At 48.1% G+C, this 23,212-nt stretch overlaps 1 protein-coding gene across 1 annotated transcript in view; it reads right to left on the bottom strand.

Annotated features, from left to right (window-relative positions):
* The window catches only part of CADPS (calcium dependent secretion activator), a 214,160-nt gene that overhangs the window by 120,032 nt on the left and 70,916 nt on the right, over positions 1–23,212 (bottom strand). Inside the window, 3 exon segments of the mRNA XM_068408648.1 lie at positions 10,027–10,148; positions 12,442–12,678; positions 16,952–17,032. Coding sequence (XP_068264749.1) covers positions 10,027–10,148; positions 12,442–12,678; positions 16,952–17,032 — 440 coding nt within the window.

Raw genomic sequence — 23,212 nt, forward strand, 5'->3', positions numbered from 1 at the left:
GAAAGCACTATGCAAGAGGCGAGCAGAGACAGCACGTCCCTAAGGACTGGGCTCCTCCCAGCAGCAGCTAAGGATGTCTTCCAGCCTCCAGCATTTCATGGACGGTCCATTTTTTCTTTCCACGGCTCTGAGACACGATGTAAGTGTCGTGTACGCAGACACCATCTTGTTTAACATCATGCAGCCAGCAGTCCCAGACAGCTGATAAAAGGCACCATCTCTCCCTCCAGGAGCTGCAACTCCCACATCTTCCAACTGGCTACGGCAACACTCCGGCTGCCGGCTGAGAGAAATATGGCTGGGGGAGCATCACATCTGCGTCTGAGTGTGCAAGGTGCAGAAGGAACGGGGTAAAGCTGACGGAGACTGCAGCAAAGCAAAGCCTGTGAAGGTTTGCTCTTGATCTGCTTGTGGCTCACAAGCAGTCCCCGCAGACCCTGTTCCCATGCCAGCACCATGTCACTCGGCTGCCAGGGCACCAGAGCCAAGAGGAGCCGCTGAGGCCGACAGCACAGCTTTAGGAACCCAAAAAAAGGATGATCTTTGCTATACAGAACACACAGAGCTTGATTTCTGTTTCCTGAGCAGAGCTGATACACAGGGGAAGTGTTATGGGGAAGCTGTAAGAAGGGATGGGAGATGGATTTAATCCCATCATAGCGATTTACGGCCACGAGATGGCATTCCTGCCCCAGAGATGTCCCTCTGCCATGCCTGTACCCGGCCCAGGACCTGCACACTCCAGGCTGTGCTTCACTGCAGAAATCCGGCAGCTGGGTTGGACAAGAATTTATGGCAATGCTATTCACCACAATCTTCAGGGTATTAACAGGGAAAATAAGTAGCCTGATTACTTAGTGTGATTTAAATGACGACTGCTTTTCAAATGCCCCGTGCTCTCGCTTAATGCTATGATATTACAATTAGAGGAGAAAAGCTCAGCAGGAGGAAATGGAAATGTAAGCCCAGCAACCTTTTACGGGGAGGTCTGAACTGAAAGAATAATTGCTTTTACAAGGGCTGCCTACTGGATGTGTTTTATCAGTGTATCTGCTTTGGATAAAGCATGAGTTAAGAGTTTCATTCATGAAATGGGTCTGCGTGCATTTACTCTCTCAGTTGTTACCACTTTGTGTATAAGGTGACTGCAAGGCCACGCACATGTGAACCAGTTTCCTTTGGCCAAAGATGCTCCACTGAACCACCCACAGAGCTGCTCATCTCACAGAACAACTGTTTCACTCAGATGTGGTCAATCACTTCTACCAAAGCTTATCACCCTGGAAGAAAACACAACTGCAAAGGGGAGCCCTGCAGCTAGTTAAGGCCTGGTTATGATTTAGACTTACCAAGGCCATGCCTCACAGAAACTTGGTGTCTCACAAGCACAGACCATGGAAAAGGAGAGAGAAACCCTCTGCCTGAAAATACACGTAACTGCTTTTGTGCCAACATAGTCCAGACCGTCCTTTATAAAATTCAGCAGAGGAAAGCAGCGAAATATTTCCTAAATCTAAACAGAGCAGCAAATGGCTCAAGGTACCCTTCCAAAATCAGCTAAAGAGAGGAACAAGAGGTCTGAGACCATTTCTTGTTGTGCCACCACTCACATTTTTGCTGTCCTATATTCTTCTAAGCCAGGACCCAGGATGGGAAGCCCAGATCCAGCCAGACACTTGGGATGGGGTTTGGCTTGCCTAACTTCTGATGGCTAGAAGCAAAGTCATCCTGGCATCTCCGGGGTCAGTGGGGACAAGTGCACGCTTCTAGCAGATGATGTCCATCTCGGTCACGAGCATTTTCTCTGCTGTGAAACAGAAGAATTGCCCTAGTTTCATGGATAGGAAACCCAAAGTAAGGACTGAGCCAGCCACTGGCCCAGGGACACACAGCCACTGAGAAGAGCTAGAGCAAACACACTAACACCATGTCCTTCGTTTCTGTGGGAGATCCGTCCCTAGATGTGCACTTTGCTTCTCTGGCATGACAATGATCGCAGGGCTCAGCCATCCCTGACTTGCAGGGCTTCTTCCTTCCTTCAGCAACCACCATCAAGGGCTGGTGAGCCCTCTTCCCACATCCTGAGGGATCCTCCAGCTACAGTGGCTGCGTAGCTGCTGGGATCCCCCTCCTCACCTCCTCTAAGCTGTAGAGTAGGAGTTGCTGCAGACATTCTTGGCTTTATTTGCCTACAAGGCCTTTTGGCAAAGGTGTGAAAAACCAGTGAGCTGGGTAAGACACTCCTGTGCCCAGTCTCCTCCTGCCTTTCACGGACTTTCTCAATCTGAAACACCTTGGAGTTGCTCTGGAAGGGGTTCAAGAAAACACTGCCACGTCTCTCTGCACTCCGGCCATGTTTGCAAGCTCCTCTCTCCATAAGCATGCCTTGTTCTCTTTGCCCATGTAGTGACAACAGTACATAGCTCTCTTTTAAGTGCTTTCACACATAGTGCTGCTGTTCATTGGGAGACCTAGGATGTTCACAGATGCAACGGGCTTCTCTACCTTCGTTTCACAGAAAGGACAACAAAAACGTTGAGAAATCACTGTCAAGGTTGGCCTTCCCATTAAACCATTCCCTCTTCCAGAGCTCTGTCCAGGCAGCAGTAGGCACAGTACCAATTCTTTAACGCATGCTCTCTATCTCCCTACGCTGCTTTGCAACCAGCAATAGCAGTACCCCTCATTAAATAATAATGTGCTCTACTTGTACACAGCACTTAATAAATAAACCAACAACTGGGCCCTTTGCACATGTCTCATCCCCTGCCTTTCACTGAGCAAGTGATGTGCAGAACTTGCACTAAGGCACAGCTTAATTTTTTTAAAAACATTAACCACGGGTATTAAACAAGAAGACTGAATGTATCCCAGGACTTTTGTTTTGCACTCCTCCTCTTAATTTAGCACTATTTCAGATCACTGAATCCCAATCTCATTTCAATGTCTTTACTACCCCATCTTAAGGTTGCATGCATAGGAGTGATGAAGCAGACGGGTGTCGATGAGAATTGCCTTGGGCATCATCACACCTTCTGGAATAGTTACATTTGAATGTATGCGCTATCACAGGAATACGTAATTCCCAAGTGCACAGGAACACTCAAGAAATTAGACAGCTTGCAAGAAGAGACATTCATTTGTGAAAGAGAAGGTGCACGAGCTCAACCCTTACTAGACACCGGAGAATCTATGTGAAACCAATGCTATGTATGCTCTAAAGGTCAGGGAAAACACAGCCAGAGCTTGCACTTACTTGATACCAGAGAACCCAACTACAAGAGGCAAGTCCATAGAAACAAGCCTTCATTATTCTTCAACACAGTTTCTGGTGTAACACTTATAGAACAGGAGAGAGGAGGGACTGCACATGAGACCTTTGGGAGCAGGACCATACCTGGGATCACCATCTGCGGTCCCAGCAGACTATTGCACTGCTGTCCAGGAAGCTGCACCATGGCAGTGCGGCTGTCTGTGTGATACTTGGCATAAGGAAATCCCTATGGAGCCTTGCCTTTGTTCTCAGGAAAAACTCAGCTGCTTAATCTAAAGCAGATTTTTTGTCCCCCTGTGGTCCCTGGGGCAGCAGCTGAACTGTGTAAGAACCACTCCTGCAAAGCAGCTACGAGGAAGCATTAGAAGAGGTTCTGAATTTCTCATTAAAAAGGTCACTAAACCACTTGCGTAAAGACTTCCCGTAATAGATCACACGCTTGCACCTGGGTAATAACTTTTTAGTGCATTTTTTGCTGCGCTTAACGATTTGTCTACAGCCTCCACTTTCAAAAAGGGGAACGTCATAGCATAAATCTCAGGAGCATTATGGAAATACTACCACACGCACAAAAGGGGGTTTGAAGAGCAGGTCAAACTGAACTACCAGCAGAACCCTTCAGGTGCAAAGCCATGCACGGTCTCATCGGAAAACTGGCTCCTAGACACGCTAAATAGCTGTAAGGAATCTTGTGTAGGGGATTTGGATTCCACTTTGTACCCTTCAGCCCTAGACAGAGGGGCTAAAAGCAACTCCCCTGAAGTTCCTGTCCCTGTCATTGCCATCTCTTAGCCTGGTAGCATCACAGGCTCAGAGCATCCGCACCATAATTGCATAGAGCAAAGCCAAAGATCTCTCCTGGAAGACATTTCCCCAGCAGGTGCCTTGGGGCAGACTGACCCTCTGCTCAGACCCTCACCCCAGGGACAAGGGCTGTATCTCAGAAGTGACGGTGCCCCATGTTACCTGTACCCAGGGCTCAGTCACCTACTTTGACACATTCATAAGGCTCCTGGAGGTTTCCTGAGGAAAAAGAGCTGTAAACATCTGCACAGCTGTGAAATGAAATCATGCAACTGGAAAGGCAAGCCAATCAGTTTGGGTAATTAAGGCAGCTTATATTTAATGCTGAAGCAAACTAGAACAGGGAGGAGAAAAAAAAAAGGAAAAAAAAGCAGCTATCTCCTAAAATTTCCTTTTCCTTTGTTTTTTACCCAGCATCATGAATTTTGCTTACATAGGGCTTAGCTAGGCATGAAAACCTAGATATGAATGACTGCTTAAAACCGTGTCACCACGCAGGTTCTGCCTGAGCTTTGCCATGGTGTGATACCTCTGCACCACAGCAACAGCTCCAAGTGTAGCACAGGCTCAGAGCACCCCAGCGATGCCGGGAAGTCTAAGGCAGGTGATTCTCCTGCCTGTCTGCAGAGCCCATGGGGCTGTCACAGCAGCCAGGACAGCAATGCCACTGGCTCTGGCCAACCTCCTGGACTGCAGAACCACACGTGTCTGGGAGCGACCTACCAGGCACGGCACCAACAGCTGTCCTGAGGGATACACAACGTGAATTATGGGCTAAACTCTGCTCCCACTCACATCAGTATAAACCTCTTTAGTTTAGCGGAGTTAAATTAGTTCTACAGCATATGGAATATTTATTTGTAATTTAGACGTGCAAGCTCATCTCAAAAGGACCTTTCTCATTTTACCACAGGGAAGTGTTCACAGCGTCTCCCAACTAACTGTGGCAGCAAAACACTGACTGCAACCAAATGCTCTTATCACGCTCGTACTCTGTGCAAAACCACTGAGCATCACTTCAAACTCCAGGGCCTGAGGAAGGGGATTCCTGAATGAGGAAACTCAATTTTCCCCTCTGCAAAGAGAGAGTGGGCATCCCTGCTCGCCAGCCTCCCTTCCCACAGGGCTTCTCCCTTTGCTGCTCCGTGCCCAGCTCCCAGAAGGAGCCGGTGACCGAACGGCGCTGAGGAAGGATGCTGTGGAGTCCCTGTACCTCTTCACAGTCAGACAGCGGGCTCTGATGGATGCAGCACATCAACTGGAAACTAAGATCCTGGCTGAGCGATAAGCCTGGATGTTTGGTGTGAGGATCCCAGCAAGGGCAGGCTGTCGCAGCAGAGATAAGCAGCTGAGCCGTCAGAGCACCTTGAGAGCAAATCAGGGAGCAGCATCAGGACCGTGCACAAAGATAAAACAGGGCACCCTTGTCTCCGAGCACAGTGGCTAAGGGAACGGAGACGGAGAGGTTTAAAAGTTTACCAAAGACATTACTTTATCAACAGTGAATTTCTGGAGAGGGCACAAGGCCCAAGCTCTTGGTCACGACAAACAACACAAGAAGTGACATGGAGTCAGATGAGACCTGTTGAGTGTCCTCTCTCCAGCACTGCCCCACAGCCCATGCTTAAGAAAACTGCAGAGGGAAAAAAAAAGGCAATAGTGATCTTTTCTCCTTCAAAAATAATAAGCTCCATCCTCACACCTCATACTCCAAGCTACTGCATGACTCTTACACTAGTCCTGAAGAGGCTGCTCTGCAAAGGGGGACATATAACCTCCAAACGAAGCCACTTCCAGAGTCAGAGGAGCAGCCCACACCTCTGTCCCTTCTTGGGCGTGCCAAAATGCCCAGACAGGTCGGCCAGATTCTCCCCCCATCGGTTACTTACTGTTTTTAACCCAAATGGTTCAGTTGAGTTCAATGCCCCTGATTCTCACTACTGTGAGCCAGGGGAGAACGAGACTTAGCTGCATGATGAAATATGTCCAGGTGAATATACAGCATTTATTTATGAGGCTCGTGGGACCTTGCTGTTGTTTGGGTCTTTTTTGTTTTCTTTTGTTCTGCTCACATCAGAGAAAGGTGGTACGATAGGAAGATGAATCACGGGTACAGCCCACGAGCACTGCTACAAGCACAGGTCACTGTTTAAATATACCCAGCAGCCTCTTTAGAGACTGTAGGACAGGGGTGTTGTGGCTGGACCTTTTGTGTTATTCCCAGACCCCTCGGGCAACCTTGTTCTCAGGCTGTGCAAACAGCACCATTGCTAACACAGCTCCTGGAAGGGCAGTGTCCAGACGTGCAGAGCCACCTCACCCTCCCTGCTTTGCAGAGGGCAGGCATCAGGACAACGTGCAGGGAAGAGGAGGGGGGTATAAAACCCTCAAAGATTTGCAAGAACATAATTCCAGCATGAAAAGCAGTAAAATCCTGCTCGCCCTGGGATTTGGGATATGTTGTAGAGGCATCTGCGGGTTAGGGCATAATACAAAGGCTTTTTCTTACACAATTTATTAAAAGCACTACTAATAATACACTGCAAGCCTGATCTGAAATAACCCTTCCTATTTCAGGTCTGGCCTTCTCTAGTACTGTGCCATCCTCTGTACCCGCGCTGAGGCAGATAATCCTCATATGAAGGGACTGGGCTTAAAATGTCAGGAGTCCAACACAGAGCCTGAGAAGAAATAGAAGACCAGTATTTACTGCTGTCCCGAGAGCCACACTCCTCGCACACGACTCATCTGCTCGCCTGGTACGCATCGCCGCTAATCCTGCTGCTGCCCTGCTTCTTGCAAGAGCTACAAACAGGATTCGAGCTCCAAAGTCACTGATGCTTTCAAACATCTTATTCTCAAAACCTGCTGGTTTTGCACCAGGGCAGACAAAAGGGGAATCTCTCACAGACCTAGACCACTGCTTTTGGAAATCCTTCCCTGGCTGGGAAATTGCCTTTTTTTGCATTAGAGGTGCAGAGTCCAGGTCAGCACCCCTGGCACGGCACTGAGCTAAAGAGCAGCCACTGCCACCGGTGTGCTGTGACCTGGGGTTTTAGCTGAGGGCTGGCGTTGCAAGGACACGTGAGAATCCAGAGAACAACTCCATGAGACAATCTTAGGTAGAAAGATGTCCTACAAGGTCGTGTAGCCCTAGGACACTCTCTACCTCCCCAGGACACAGGGCTGTGGTAAAAAATGGAAGTCTTCCAGTGAATCTTACCGTTCAAATGTTTTTTTTTCCTCTATGTGTATGAGAAATTTAGTTTTTTGTAGCCTGTAGAGCCTCCAGATGATGGCAAAACTGTATTCCAGGCAATTTGAAGAATTACAGTTTAATCCGAGAAAATACTGCCTGTTTCCAGAACTGTATTCACCCCATCTTCTGAGTACAGGCACTTAACCTGCATTTCTATTTTTTGAGCCTCTGAGATATAAAAGTTTTGGGATGTACAGGGGTAGCCTGCTTCAGTATTTATGCCTTCATATTGCTGAGGCTCAAAATCCCCGCGTGCTCCTCACCCCCAGGCCAGGCAGCGTCCCCTGCCAAAGCACACAAAACCTGGGACACCTGAGGAGCAAGCTGCCCTGGAGAGCAGTCCAGCATGCTTTTGCTGATCTGGTTCCTTTATCAATGAGTGTTTGGCTTATGATAAAAAGTACACAGGCAAGCAAGGCGTGAATGACCTCAGTGAGAGTGACATCAGCATCTAACGAGACACTCCAGAAGGCTCTTTTGGCTGACCACGGGTCTTTTGTCTGCAAGGCAGCATAGCTCAAAAATGCTCCAAGGACTTCTCTGAGCTGTTTCTGTCACTGCCCTCATCACCAGAGTACCTGAGGGCCTTCAGGTCTTGTACTAAGCAACACAACAAACAAGTCACATCTGGTTCATTCTCTCTTTCCTTCTCTTCTGAAGAGGAGAATGTAAGCGCACTAAATTGCTTTCACAGGGCTTTGGTTTTTCCTGTCTGGGCTGTTGTGTCTGGGAGGGGAAGCAAGGTGAAAGCAGCACTTCTAATGCAGAGAGGAAAAAAGGACAAGCTTTCTGTAATGGTCTCTCTTTTCTGTGGAAGGTTATTCTAGAGCCGCAGCTTGGGTGGTCATTGGTTTTGGAAGTAAAAAGTCCCAGGACCCTCAAGGAATGCAACTGTAAAACCTACTCCTCTCCTAAGGCATTTCCATAGCTAGTAGCCCAAGTGCTGGAGCAACCCAGAAGACTTCAAGCCTGACTCGCACCTCTACAGAAAGCCAGTGCAGAGAGAGGATGAGTGTGATGGACTTGCATAACTCGTATCAAGCTGCAGCATTCAGCGTTGGCTGAATTTTCCTGAGGGCTGATGGCTTCATGCCCAGACACTGTACATTTCATTATGATAAAAAGACCCACTCAATTAAAGAGCTCACTCCTGCAGCCCTTATTTTCAAAACAACACTTGTATAAATGGTCCTATGGCTGACAGCAAGAAGGCTTGTGTAGGGAAGGACAGACCCTCTGAGCAGAAGTGGGATGAACAGACCAAGCTAAACAAGCACATGTCACACAGCAGAAGTGTGCTTTTCAATAAGAGTAGTAGTAACTTCCCCTAAATAGAGCCCAACTTTTTCCACTGAAGCAATAAAATTACCTAAAATAGGTCTGACAACTGCAGGTTCTTATGGAAATTTTCTTCCAAGCACAGCTCTCCTACTTCCTTCTCTGAAGCAGATTTCGAAGCGTTTTGAAAAGTAAGCCAGGCTGCAGCACTCTCCCTGATTGGGAATATTGTTTTTAAATCGCTTACTGCAGATCCCTGCTCCTCCAGTACAGCGCAGGGCACAAGGCATCAGCAGTTTCTGCGCCTCCACGGAAGGACAGCCACGGAGGGAAGGCAGCCCTGCCTTCGGCTCTGCTGGCCTCTCCTCCTCCCTGCATCAGCTGGTCTTGAACCAGTTGCCTGCAGTGCTTGTGCACTCGCATGTAACGCAGTCGGGTGCTTTTGGCTTTCCTTCCTCGAGCTTGGGAAGCTCCTGGTGAAACGCCACTGGGGGCCGGTGACTCAGAGGGAATGGGATATGGGGACAGAGAGGGAATATCCCAACAGCAGCCCCTCCTGCACTGCTCCCCATCGCCGGAGGTGGCTTCATATCACCTTGGCAATTCTCCACTGTGAGGATGCGCATTGAGAATTTCATTTAAGTGTGAAATCTCCGCAGTGAACCAGGGGAAAACTGTCTCAAATCCATACAGATAGAGTTTCAAGCTAACTAATCCCACAAATTGGAAAGGAAATAAACCATTCATCATTTTCTCCTTCCAAATTAACAAAGATCAATCACTACTAGCAGGCTTATAACAACGTCTGGGGAAGACAAAAAAGCCAAGTATGGGGCCAAGGCCAGGGATTTGGGGACCACGTCAAAGAGGACAGAACAAGACTCTGCCCTTGAACTGGACCAGGGCAGAGTGGCCTCAGATAAAGCTTTAACTGAGTGACTTGAAGCTTTCCCCAGCTCCTTTCTCCTGCCTCTGGCTGTGGCTGCCAGAGTGTGTCCCTGCCGGCTGTGTCCCTTTCTTGTAGGACCGCTTAAACCTTAACAGTGAGGACAAGATTATGTACCTACACCTGATGGTACCAGTTCAGATGGACACTCAGGCAAGTATTTATCTAAGCACATGCTTAACTCCATCCCTATTTAGCAAAGTACTTACACACAAATTTATGTCTCTACGGCTACAAGAGACATAAGCCTGTCATTAACACTTTTTTCCTAGTCAGGACTTACGTGCCATTCTTAGTCACAGGATGACACTCTGCATAGACGGAAGGCCGTGCTTCTCCTTGGCTTCTCAGAGTCCCTTCTGGCCTCACCATATAGGAGTCAGAGCTATCTGCAGAGGGTCAGCAGCGCAGAGACAGGACAGAGGAGAGCATGGTGGAGAGAGCAAAAGGCAAAGCAAGACTTACGTTGGCTTTGAGGCTTCAGCCTGGTCAGTCTGCAGTTTCTCCCCACCTTCGACTTCCATGGTGCAGTACACAATGCGGTTGGGGGCCAGCGACTTCAGACCCTGCACCTCCATGATGACAACCTGTTGGGCAAAGAAAGAGGAGTGTAAGAGGAGCAGCATCCTTCAGACCTCGCTCTGGCTGCTGAACCCGTGGCATCATCCAGCGCTGGGGTCCTCCATGCGCTGCTGGATGTTCATGGTGGCAGGTGGGCAGGGACAGTGGTGCTGCCCAGGCTGAGCAGGGACCACAGCAGCCAGCAAGGTCTGTATGGAGACCGGGAGGTCTCCCTCTGACTGCACATGGGCTTGTTGAAACTCTTGGGTGCCCAGGGCTGTACCAAGCTTCAGGAGGTGGCCTCATAGACATGGTCCTGCCCCACCTAGAAGTGCCTTAATATGTGAAATCCAGAAAAAAACCACACAGTTACTCAGCTTGTGCCAAAAGCCTGTTTTCAAGATTAATCATAGAATGGTTTGGGTTTGACGTTTGAAGATCATCTAGTCCAACCCTGCTGCCACGGGCAGGGACATCTTTCACTAGATCATGTTGCTCAGAGCCCCATCCAACCTGGCCTTGAACACTGCCAGGGAGGGGGCATCCACAGCTGCTCTGGGCAACATGTTCCAGTGTCTCACCACACTCATTGTAAACATTTTCTTCCTTATATGCAATCTAAATTTATCCTTTCAGTTTAAAACCATTGCCCCTTGTCCTGTCACTACAGCCCCTGGTAAAAAATATTTCTCCATCTTTCTTATAAGAAATCTTTCTTATTAAGAAATCATCATCTAAGTTTCTTGCAGGTAATTACCTTCTCCTTTATTTTAAAGGTGATCAATCCTGTTAACCACGTACCTTAAACATTTCTACAAGAAACGCTGTGGGAGTTTCTGTTCGGGTTTTATTACAGCTATCTATGCAGTATATACACAGGGGTTTAAAATGTCTCTCCTCAGGTCTTCTGATCTGTCCTGGCACTGAGGATCCCCTGCCTGGCACACAGAGCTCCGCAGACTCTCTGATGAGCACACATTTTCGGTAAAAGCTCTCTTGCAGCAAGAGTTCTGTGCACAGAGGAGTGCACAGACCTGCCAGCTCCCGCAGTCAGTGCTTCACTGAGCTTCTGCTTCCCACTGGATGGGGTTCAGCTGGAGCAAAGCGTTTGAGACATCCCGTGGTAAGGGCGAGTCCCTTTATGCACAGCTATACACACTGCACAGGCTTTTGCAACAGAGAGGTCTACTCCTTTGTGATAGTTCCCTGCTCCTCTGTATGGGAACTCTTAGAAGTCAGGCTTTATTTGATGCCGCTGTTGAAGGCACCGTCTCTGGGTTCATAGCCCTATTTTTAAATAAGACTGAAATGAATATTATAAAGATGGTTTCAGGCATCTAATGAGTTAAACTCTGAGACAGGACAACCAGCGTCATTAAGTTTTGCGTTGGCATGATATATATAACAAGAGACTCCTTAGGAAGAGAAATAAACAGGAAACTACACAAAAATAGAATTTTCTGATTTTTCTGCATCCTACATTTTTGACCTTATCCTGGTAGTTGTTTTTACAATGTAACATAAACCCACTCACTGACAGAAAACAACAATTCTGTATGGGTGTGCTGGTGACTCCTCAGAGTAAATGTCTTACCTAGACCGCAAATATGTTTGCACAGAACAATTAAGTTGGCTGAAAACAGCTACTGCAGCAACACTGCTTCCAGGACTGCGAGAGCCTGTGTCAGAGGCAATGGCGTGTCCCTGCAGCACCCTGCCTTCCCCTGGGCTGTACAGACAAACTGCTCGACAGATGCTGAGCAGAAAGTCAGTGCTCAACACAAAGCAAAGAGCAAGCCAGCAAAGCACACTATTTCCACACAAACTGCAAGCCAGTCTGTTGGGGGCATTCAAACCCAAGGAATTTTTAACAATTCTCCAAAAAGGAAGCAAGGCTTGCAGGGAAATACAGTGACACCTCTAACTGGCAATAATTAAACACGCTGACGTCTATGGTGTTGCATTATTGTACTGGTTTCAGGGACAATACAGGCTCAGGGTTACTGGGGTACACTCAGTAACAAGCCGCATAAAGAGGTCAGTTAATGATGCAGATTTCTGAGCCATCTGATATACATCAGCAGGAAATGCCAGACGGTTTATCTCACACAGCTTCTTCCAACAAGATGGTGAGACCAGAATGGACACAGCGTCTGACCACAGGCAAAGCTTCCGGTAACTCATAGAGGATCTGTTCCTCATGGAGATCAGAAAGTGATTTCCACTGACCTCTCTCCACCTAACTTAACTGAGCAGCAGTCGGCTGCTGTGATTTTTACTCCCAGGAACTCCGCACACTGTCACGTGTGTGCAGCTTACCTCCAGGGAGAACGACAACACAACGTCTGACTTGGAAAGCTGATTCTCGTTCTCTTCTCCCATGTCAATTATTGAGGTGTTGTGACTGCGTTTCAGCTTCTGCAGCTTGAACTCGGAGCCTCCTTTAGACACAGGCATGCTCTCCAAGTTTGCCATCAGGAGATTGACAGACGACTTCAGCTCCTCAATGTACATGTTTTCCATTTCTTTGGACACAAACTTCGGAAACTTGCGCTCCTTGGAAACAAAAACAACAGAATGAATGGCTGTGACAAGCAAAACCACTTGTTGCACTGGGAGCATCCCCCAGGAGCATCTGCAGAGAGGTTTGCGTGCAGGGAACTCCCACAAACCAGATGAAAAATTACAGCTTCCCCCTGGGTAATGTAGAAACGTTATTGTTAGCTTCCCATAGAATTACTACTTGGTACTTATCCAACTTTACTTGCACGCACTTGCGTTTCATCGACTTTTCTATCTGCAAATGGCCTTCTTCATATATATGTATTCACAATCACAAACACTCCAGGCCAGATCTCAGCTGAACTTTGTGACTGACAGCAGTTTCCTAACTATTCAAAGGATGCTGACAGTTAGGGACTTGTTTTCCAGTCTCCCAAATGTGCCAGCTCTTCTTAATATACTTCTAAGCAGTTGCTCCATTAGTTTTCTAGGTGTGAAAGGAGCCCAAGGAGGGAAAATCAGCAATGTGTGGGCAGGAATGTGTGGTCCCAGCTGGAAGAAGGGGTAAAACACCCTTTCCACTACTTGCCAGGGCCCGTGTCTGCCTCCAACAAGACAACCTTTCACCGTGAGACCCTCCAGTGTTGCTTGTTGTACACAGGATGTTTAAACATTAAAACCAAAGGTGAGAGCAAAACATGATGTTCCCCAACAGGTGTTCCCAGCTTTGAACTGCTGCCCATGCTCTAGCTCCATTAGGATCGCTGGCCTGAGCCCTACACCTTCCAACAACTCTGCCCACGCCCCGAATCTGCTCAGGATTTGAACATCTCTCAGTGGGTTATGAGAGACCATGCAAGGCAGCACCTGCAGACAGGGAACTTGAGGCAGACGTGCAAAGTATCTTAGTGGCAATTCATAATATTGTAAAAAGCAGTTTGTAAATTGTATGTTAGAAAAGAAAACAAGGTCATGTTTCTTCTAGAAGACTGTCATCAGGCTGCTGAAAAAGCACTCCACTGCACTAGTTTTTGCATCAGTCCTCAACAGCTTACCCGTTACAAGCACAGCTCACAGCAGCACTCGCACCAAGCAGTTAAAATATAGTCTTCTGTTTCCAGTCTCAATCTTGGGAAGCAATTCCCTCATGTAAATCAGACCCGGCATAAGATAAACTACCTAATCAGTCTGGTTTATTGTCTATGCATTATATAAGTTGCAAGCCATTCCCAGGAAAAAAAACACAACTGTTTTGTAGATTTTGAGAACTACTGCTGAAGCAATGATGTTCAAACATTATTGCTCTTTCACCCTGCTGCTATCCATCTCTCCAGGGACTGCAATTTTGGCACTGCCCCCACAAACCTCTTCAGAAGTGCAGCAAGGACTGAGACATTTCACTGTGTGCCACCAGCAACTTCTCATACCAAGGCTAAAACCAGGTAGTTTGAAGTGACACATAACAATTTAACCGGGACTGGGTCTGATGATGGAAATGCAGAGGTGCAGGTGCGGTCCCAAGTTACCCATCAGATTGGAGATGGAGCTGGGGGAAGTCTGGAGGAAGATACAATCAAGAGATGCAGACAGCAGCAAGAACAGGTGTTAGTCACCTCCAGATGTATTTGGAGTAGGGAGAGGACCACAGATGGGGACAGTTAAGAGACTGTGAGGAATGGCCAGTCCAGCAAGCTGGAGCAGGGTGGGTCCAGCTCCAGATGGACATCTTGCTCTGGTGTCATCACAAGGTCTCATTTAGTTGCCCCTACACGTGCTCATCCTTGCTCTTGAGGCCAGGTGACCGGGTGGGGGGAAAGGCACCACAGGACAACAGAGCAGTTGCTACTGCAGATAAAAATATACCTCTGCCTTGGCATCACTAAGCTCTCAGCTGTAATGCTGCTCTCATTTAGCTGCTGGAAAAGTACAACACACAGAGTGAAAAGCCTGTCCAGATTCAGCTTTGAAACATTTGCTTGACTTTGAGTGTGATCCTCAAGCTGGTTGGCTCCAAGGCTGGGCTTATGTGCTTTGATAGAGTCAGGCTCTGGGGGACTCTGCCTAATGCTGCACTGGCGTTGTGCTGAGCTGCACTCTCCTGGGCACACGAGGAGGTAAAAAGACCCAGAGCTGTGCCCTGGTATCCAGAGGCAGGACCTGGTCACTGAGGAAAGCTGGCATGCATGGTGACTTGTTCGGGGTCACATGAGGGCTTTCAGAGCCACCAGTCCTGCAGCACTGTGATCCCAGGTCCTGTTAGACTCCACAGCCTTCATTGTCTCTGAAGTATAAATGTCGTAGTGTGATTTTTTAAATTTATTAATGAGGCATTAATTTGCCTTTAGCATGGAATCTCCAAGACGGGCACCTCGAGGCTGGTTTCACAAGCACAGTAAGTCTCCCTGTGCAGCAAATCTGCCTTAAAAGCTGCAAACTGGAGATAAAATTGGAAATGCTATCCTTTCATTGAGCTGAATTGTGAACCTGCCCTATGCTAGAGGGAAAGCAGCCTTGCCCAGAAAGGAGGATACAGAGAACGATTCAAAAGGTTATTTGGATGCCTCCAGAAGATGGTATTCATGGGTCTGAAAGAACAAGGTTTCTCATAGGCAGGTGCTGGTGGGATCTGACATTCTGGAGAGAAGGCCTGCAGCAGTTATGTGAAGGAGATTAAATATCAATACCTGCCAACTGGATCACAGGTAAGTCACTTTTACTCTAAACCACCCTCCACGCTGCACATCTGTGTTTGGAAGGTTGAATTCCGCACAGGGAAATGTCAGGTTGCATTGAGGACTCTCCCCTGACTGTCTCTCGCAGGGCCAGCAGTGGCACGGTTTGTTTTCAGCATCCTTGGGGGAGGAATGGAAATGGCAAATTCTCGTTTGCAAAAAATAATTCATGAAGCTGCAGCCTCTGCTAGCTGCTACTGAACCATGTATAGTGTTGTCCCACATGCCATAAAGAGAAAATGAAACAACAAAACCAGGCATTCTCATTCTGGCACCCAGTGCCTGGCTACCCATCTCAGAACCGCAGCAGGCAGCGCTCCGCACAGGGGCTCATAAATAAAAATAAAAAAGACCATAGGTTTTCTTGACAATAAAATGGCAAAGGGCCAAATGCCGAACAAAGGAGCTGCAGTGAGTTTACTGCTTTGCTGCGCCATCGCTTGGCCACGTAGTCCTTGGCCACGTTACTACTTTTACCAGCGAAGTGGGGAAAATCAGATCCTACCTCCCCAAAGACCAACAGCAACAGCTGTTTAACAGAAGCGTTAGTGAGGAGTAACTGTGCAGGTGTTACGGGCATCCTTGCTAACGCCTGACCATACATGAACGCACTCTGCTTTTCGCACCCAGGGATCTCAGCTCTGATATTACCTTCCCACCACCTGGCACAGCTCAGGGCCAGGAGGACTGCTGCTGAAAGGCAGGTCCCTAGACCGAGCTACGTCTCTCTGATTAGACCTTTTTCTTTCCCTTCTAGTAATGGTTTCTTCATTATCAAGATCAGCCTGATAGATCAATCCCAATGACTTCAGCCCCATTAGGGCTTTATCTGTGACTCAGAGCATCTGATTAGAGGCAAGGATAAAATCTCAGCCGTACTGATGTCAGGGTTTCTCCCTATCTATGGTCCATCAGAGGCCACGTAAATCTGCACTGTGTGAGGGTGTGATTTGCTCCTAGGGAGATGTCTCCTTACAGAAGGGTCTCTGGGGAGTTTAGCTGAGTGCTTAGTTATGAAAACTGTTTTGAGGTCCCGTGTCTGCTGCTCCGGACAGCAGCGATGTCCACTCAGTGCAACACTAGCCTGACTGCTGTCATGCAAAGCATGAACATGCTTGGGATAGCGCATCTGAAGTACCTTCACTGAGGCAGCAGCCACCTGTGGGCAGGGAACTGTGGCTCCCAGCAGCCTGGCGAATGGCACAAACCCTGTTAGGGCAACTCCTGGCTCCTTTTTACACGCCATCACCCACTTCATGGCCTAGCATGTGAGTTTGACAAAGAGGGCTCGGACGTGAACTTGCAGATCTAACTGGAGCACTTCAGGACAATTTCTTCCCCACCGCTGAGGATTTGTAAGGGATTTTGCAGGAATATAAGCTGTCCCAGCTCATCAGGACATTCCAAGAAACGCACATCACAACAGCTTCATCTGTACTTGTTGTTTTGTTTGTAGTTAAAAATCTGCTCATTTTTAACTGGTGATTACTGGGAGAAGAAACCTGTGAGGGAAGGACAAGATCTGGGGCTGCATCAAACTACTTACATGCTTCTATATGAAGAGCTCGTTAATACAGAAGACTTTTTTTTTTTACCTTGGCAATTTGCTCTGCCATTTGAAGACGTCCATCTAACTCACGTCTGATCTGTGCTGCTTGCTCATCTGGGTTGTCCAGCTGCATAAAAACAAAAAGCAAATCAAGGTGAAAAATTAACCGATGCAGCACCTTCACAAGCAGCTCAGTTCTTCAGGCTGACCATCTGTATTACATTAGCAATGAAGTACAGCACAGAGGGAGCAGTGACAGGCTTTGGGACAGAGCCCCTCACAAAGGATGCACAGAATGCTCACCAGGTCCCAAGATGGACATGACCAGGGGACTGTGCAGACCCTTTTTTGACCAGCTGCCTCCCGGGGCTGAGCGTCCTCACCCCCAGGTCTTACACCCATGTTGCCCTGTGAGCCAGTCTGGCAGCAAGCCTTGACGGTGACTATCTGAACCCCAGAAAACGGGGTGCCCTCCAGAAGGCTGTCACTTTGCTGGTGCTTGGGAAGCCATAGCCCCGCTGTGATGGGACAGGACACACGGCAGCTCCAGATCACCAAGCCAAACACCCCCTGCCCCTGCCTGCCACCCAGACAAACACAGAAGGCGGCTCAGCAGAAGTGCACAGCAACAGCATTTGCTTATTTTCTTTCCCTTTCCCGTCATATTGCTGCATCCCTGTGCTACCACCTGATTCGTGCAATCGGTTTTCCTGCAGCCTTCAGCAGATACCTCTTTTTATGTTTTTTTTTGTTTGTTTGTTTGTTTTTTGCAAAACACTGCCCACAGCCCTGTGGTTCAGTGTCTGCCTGGCCCCGAAATGTCTTCTGAGGATAAAATGTTGCTTCTACCAGTTAAGCAAACAATTACAGCGCATGTGGAAGAGACACAATGACTGCTGCGAGCAGTTTCCCATTGGTAAGACTCGGGGCAGATCTGTTATTTTAGTGGGAATACACTGACATAAATTACAAAACAACAAAAAAGCACAAAATCAAACTAGCCCCCAAAGTCATCGATAGCTGCTGTAAGGAGGTGGCAATTTTATAGCTGCTTTCCAGACTCTAACCACTCTTCAGATTCCTTTGGGGTCATTTTGGCCATGGCACAAGGCTAGAAGCATGCGGCAGCGGGGTAGCCACGGCACCGCTCCACCCACAAGGCACAAACCCAAGCTCAGCCTGCTACAAAACCTCACGATTTTGGTTCACCTCTTCATGCAAACATGACTTCAGATGGGAGGGCTGGCTCCTCCACCGAAACGCTGTCTTCCTTTGCAAAGTATCAGCCTCTTCTGGCTACCAGCAAACCCAATTGCCACAAGCCGCCGTACGTTAGCCCTCCCACCAACTGCTACACATAAATGAGTTTTGTACACTGGCTTGAGGTTGCGCTAACCACCTCCCTGGGTTTTATCCTCCTCTGGAGACAATCTGCTTGGCAGAAGAAGGGCTCAGCTGGTGCAGTGCAGTCTGGAGAGCTACAGCGATGACAAAAGTTTCAATTCTCAGCCTGACGAACAACAAGCTTGTCCGTTAGCACTCCCCAAATGGGCTAAAATACGCCACTTTCCCCCCAAACATGCCGCTTGCCATGGCATCTTCTCAGCCGTCTGCCTGCACATCCTGCACCTCCCCTCTCTTGCACACGCTTGTGTAGATCTGCACGTGTGCGGTGTGTATTTGCGTATTGCTTCACCACTGACGATTTTCCAGAGAGCCAACGTTCATCACGGCAGAGATTGAGGGAAAGTATATTTTTGATTAGTTTGTGAAAGCCTCCGTTACAGATTTAATCAAGCAGGAAAACTACAAAGTGTCCTGACCATGATACAGATCCACTGAAGCTTCAGTAATCTCTGCTGTGGCCACCCGGGTGTCATTCACGCCAGCTGCACCACATAACCTGCTTGCGTTCACCTTTATATTCCTGATTCCAAAACCAACACAGAGCCATGGCCCACCAGCACCTTTTGGGATCAGCTGCCCCCATTGATTTCTCCATGAATGAATGCACCACACAACTGACCTCCACCAATGTGCAAGCATCTCTCAGAGCTGCCTCGTTAAAGGTAGGAAATGTACAGTCCCAGACTCCCATTTCTTCGCAAGTCTGAAAGAGGGGGCATTATTTGAATTCCATCTGAGCTACAGTAATTGAGGTTAATCACACACTACCCAAAATAACTCTCACACTAAATATAGAAATCAAGGGTGCTGCTGTGGAGAAGAGCTGTTTTTGCAGTGTGATAATGAGCCAGCAACCTGCCTCACACTTTCTGCACTATCTTGATTTTGCAGATCTTTTCCAGTGATGCTACAGGTGTCAAAAACCATGTCAAGGAAAGATCTGACTGCAGAAGATTATTTTTCTTAGGAGGCAACAAGCACCCTAGGCAGCCTCCTTGGCTGTGGTCGAGTGGGTAAGGTATTGCTTTTCAGGGCTGTGCTTCCCAAGGTTAATTAGTGATGCCACACCAGGTAATCCGGTATTTCAAGGAAATAAAAAAAGCTTTCCAGGCTGTGTTTTCAATGACCCTGAATGATAGCTCCATGGCAAAACTGATCTTTGGGAAAGCAATCACAGTCTGTTGTAGACAACATAACACTTTCTTCTTGTTATCTACAGAACGGTACTAACGAGGCAGCCCCTGCCTGCCGTGTCCCCGCGTGTCCTCCTGGCACATCCAAGCACACCTCTTGGGACTAAGAGTAGCAGCCCAACAGCTCAGTCACTTACTGCACCTCAGCCTGGTAAAGTCTCCTGCTACCATCAAAGCAAGTCGAGGACCTTTTACACAGTCATCACACTATCCAGGGCCATTAAGAGAGTAATGCTGGTGCCCATAAAATACACTTTGCTTGTGAAATAAGGCAAGGGGCAAATATAAGGCATGCTATCTAAGCAAGACCAAGCATCCAAGTAAGGAAACACAGATCCTAATATCATTAAAACTCAATTTCTTAACTAGAGAATCAGCGATTTATTTTCTGCCGTATGTATGCCCACTTTATATTCAAATACTTGACAGCCACATATATAAATGATTTACAAAGTCAAGGAGAAATCGAATCAGTTTCGTTCTGCATTATGACTATGTTATGGGTGTGCTATGAATAAAGCAAAGATATAAATCATAAGGTTGCCCCAGTCAATTAAATATGAAAAGCATTATAAATTTCAGTATATATACGATTTGTCATATGCACTGGGCTTTTCTTCAGCAGCATGCCACAAATATATGACGTACATAATTTGCAATTCTCAACTGATCATTACCCAACTGCCTGCTGGTAAATTAGATGTTTTCATATGTCTACCCGCAGATGACATTAGTTCTCTCTGCTTGCCCTGCAGAGGTTATCTACAGTGGTGTAACAGTTGCTAAAGCAAAACAATAAAAATAAAATAAAATTATGTAGATCAGATTCTGAGTGGAACCCAAAATTTCACAGCACCGCAGCCAGCCCGTCGCTGAAGGCACTGCAGGGCATGTGCCTCCTTTAACCCCTGGTGACCACTCAATTGCAAGAAAAAGATCTTGCAGAAGACAGGTTTTTTACATACAGGCTGCTAATAAAGGATAATTTTCAATGGGCACTAGGCAAATGAAAGAAAGAGGTTAAAAATGTTCAGCATGCAATTTTGACAGTATTAATCCCAGTAAGAACCAGTCACTGGTCTCCAGAAGAAACCTTTTGCTTCCACAACCCTGGAACAAATTCACTGTGAGACTTTTCCTGATGTTAACCCAGAGGGATGGAATATAATCTCACTACACCTTTGAAAGGCAGAGGCAAAAAACCAAACCGAATTAAGTCATGAGATCTGCAATAAGACACATAGGCACCTACCAAATCCACGCCTAAGCTGTTTGGTTGGTGTGTCAGAGACCTCCCGCGTATCACCCAACTTGAGCCTTGTTGTTTTTAACGCCAGGAGCCCAGGCTCACCTCCACTGACCCCAGAGAACGCCGGAGGCAGTTCAGGGACATTAACGGTGTTAACAGAGACTTCAAACTCCTGTGTTTTTGGAGTTAATGTGTTGTATATTTAAAGCTCCACCTTCAGTTTATGACAGCTTGAAGCCAAACCATGACAATGCCAGAGTGGCGCAGGCTGCCCTCCTCTTCCCTTCTTCACGACGCTCAAAGCCATTTTGCACAGTTTAACACCTCAAATCAACCCTCCTGCCTGGGGACCGAGCAGGGTACAGCCCTTGGGCCATCGGCCACAGTGAGAGGGCTGCAGCCGGGGCTAGGCCGCCCAGCCTGGGGACGATGCACAAGTGACACGCTGTACGCAGCACTCAGCCCATGGGTAAGAGGAGAGGGGATCCAGCCGTGCCACCAAACGTGTATTGATGGGGACACGGGCAAGTTAAACATGACACGGGATTTATATCCACGCTCTGAGCTCAGCACTGTTGGAAATAACATTGTAAACTGCAAGGATTTGTAATGAGAGGATGCAACACACAGGTACAACTTTCTAAGATCAGCCTGGCATTTACACCGTGGACGTGACAGGTAGTGTTGGTATAAATGCCGTCAGCCCCAGCCGGAAACCGCTGGGACCATTTAACAGTTTAATCCCTCCCTGCCAGTCACTGCTCATGCTGATCCCTGCTTCCCAGCAAGTGTCACAACATCCCCCTTCCTGAAGCATAACTAGAGTCTGTCTGAAGTATCTCCCCTCTCTTTGAGAAAGGTTACGACATGGTGGTGAATCCAGCTGCCTTCCCGTGCCGCACGCTCCTGCAGAGAAGTCGTTTGCAACAGAGTTCTGGAAAACCACATTTTAAATGCCCCGGCAATGCAAACGCTGAGCTGCAGCAACCAGCTTGGCACTGCTTTGGGAATGGAAACAAACCTGGTCCTTCACCTTCTGGAAATGAGAGCTTTTAGTCCAGGGCTCCATCAAATCCGCAGCCAGTGCCTGTGTTGGTTTTGCCCTGCGGCAGCATTGGCACCCAGGGACGGGCGATCCCTCCTGCGCAGCTGAAGGCAGGCACAGAGCAGGGACTGCCTTGGCTGGGGGCACTCTCAGTGGTCTCCAACTTGAATTTTCTCCGTCCCTGTGTCCAGCACACCACTGTACAGCTTAGGGGTCTGAAAATCCCACTTTGTGAATGATTTTCCCTGGGTGGAGGACAAGGATAAAAGCCATGACCCACTCCTGTCCTTCCTAAGCCTGGCTTAAGTCCTCCCAAAATAATTAATGCAGCCAAATACCCGTGTCATGTATGGTTATAGGTGCCAAAAGCCTCAAAGAGAAAGTTTCAAGGCGCTCATCCCTTGACACACTGGGAGCTGTGTAGCTCAGCAAACGGTTGATTAAGTATTTCAAAGCAAACATGCCGCATGGGGAGGCCGAACAAGATCACAATATGGGTGACAATTTTTCAGCTTTGATGTAGGGCTTTAGGAGAGATCTTTGTCTCATAAAAGGTGGTTTCGCTTTGTGATGCACAATGAGAGAAAATACTGAAAAATTCATAAGCCCCCATCAAATAATAATTAACCTATCAGTGCAGCCGTACTCACAACTCGTGGCAGTGGCACCCCATTGTGCTCTAGCTGAAAGAAACACACGGCCCCCAAAGTGACTCATTGAATGGAAGCCCTCGGTTTCTTATCAGAAAATCACTGCTCCAGAAAACAAGGCAACATTAAACTGGACAGAGTGGCACCATGAACCACACACGGCTTCCTACGACACACTCCGTGCCACGGTCACGGGCTGACCTGTAGCATCCTTTTCCCACTAACAGCAAATACATTTCTCTACGAGCGGCCAAGGGCTGAGCGAGGGAGGCAGCCTGGCACTCGAGGCCCCGACCTCTGCCCACATCTCTGAAGCAGAAAGCAGAGGAGGATCTGAACGCCCCCTCCCTCAGCCACAGGTGGGATGCTGACCTCCCTTTTAAATTGGGAACGGGAAGGATGCTAAGCTGCCTCGGCAGGGTAAGTCACTAATGCCTTTGGCAACATGCTCATCCACTGAGCAGCAAATTGCAACCCAAGGACCGCCGGCTGCCTTGGGATCCAAAATGGGAGCGAGGAAGAGGCAGCAAGGACAGCTTCCCCACGTTACGCACCTCCCTGTGTCAGCAAACCCAGCAGCACCAGCACATCCCCACTGTGGATTCAGTAGCTGTTGTGGTTCAAGAGAAGATTTTGGAAGAGCTGGAGAGAGCCAGCAGGACACGTCCTCTCCACCCGCTCTCCACACTGCAACGCGGTGCCATCCCCATGTGTCCCAGGAGCACTGCTCCCCCGGTGCCCCTGCACGACAAGGATGCTCAGG

Source organism: Nyctibius grandis, chromosome 10 (assembly GCF_013368605.1).
Source record: "Nyctibius grandis isolate bNycGra1 chromosome 10, bNycGra1.pri, whole genome shotgun sequence".
Taxonomy (NCBI): Eukaryota; Metazoa; Chordata; class Aves; order Nyctibiiformes; family Nyctibiidae; genus Nyctibius; species Nyctibius grandis.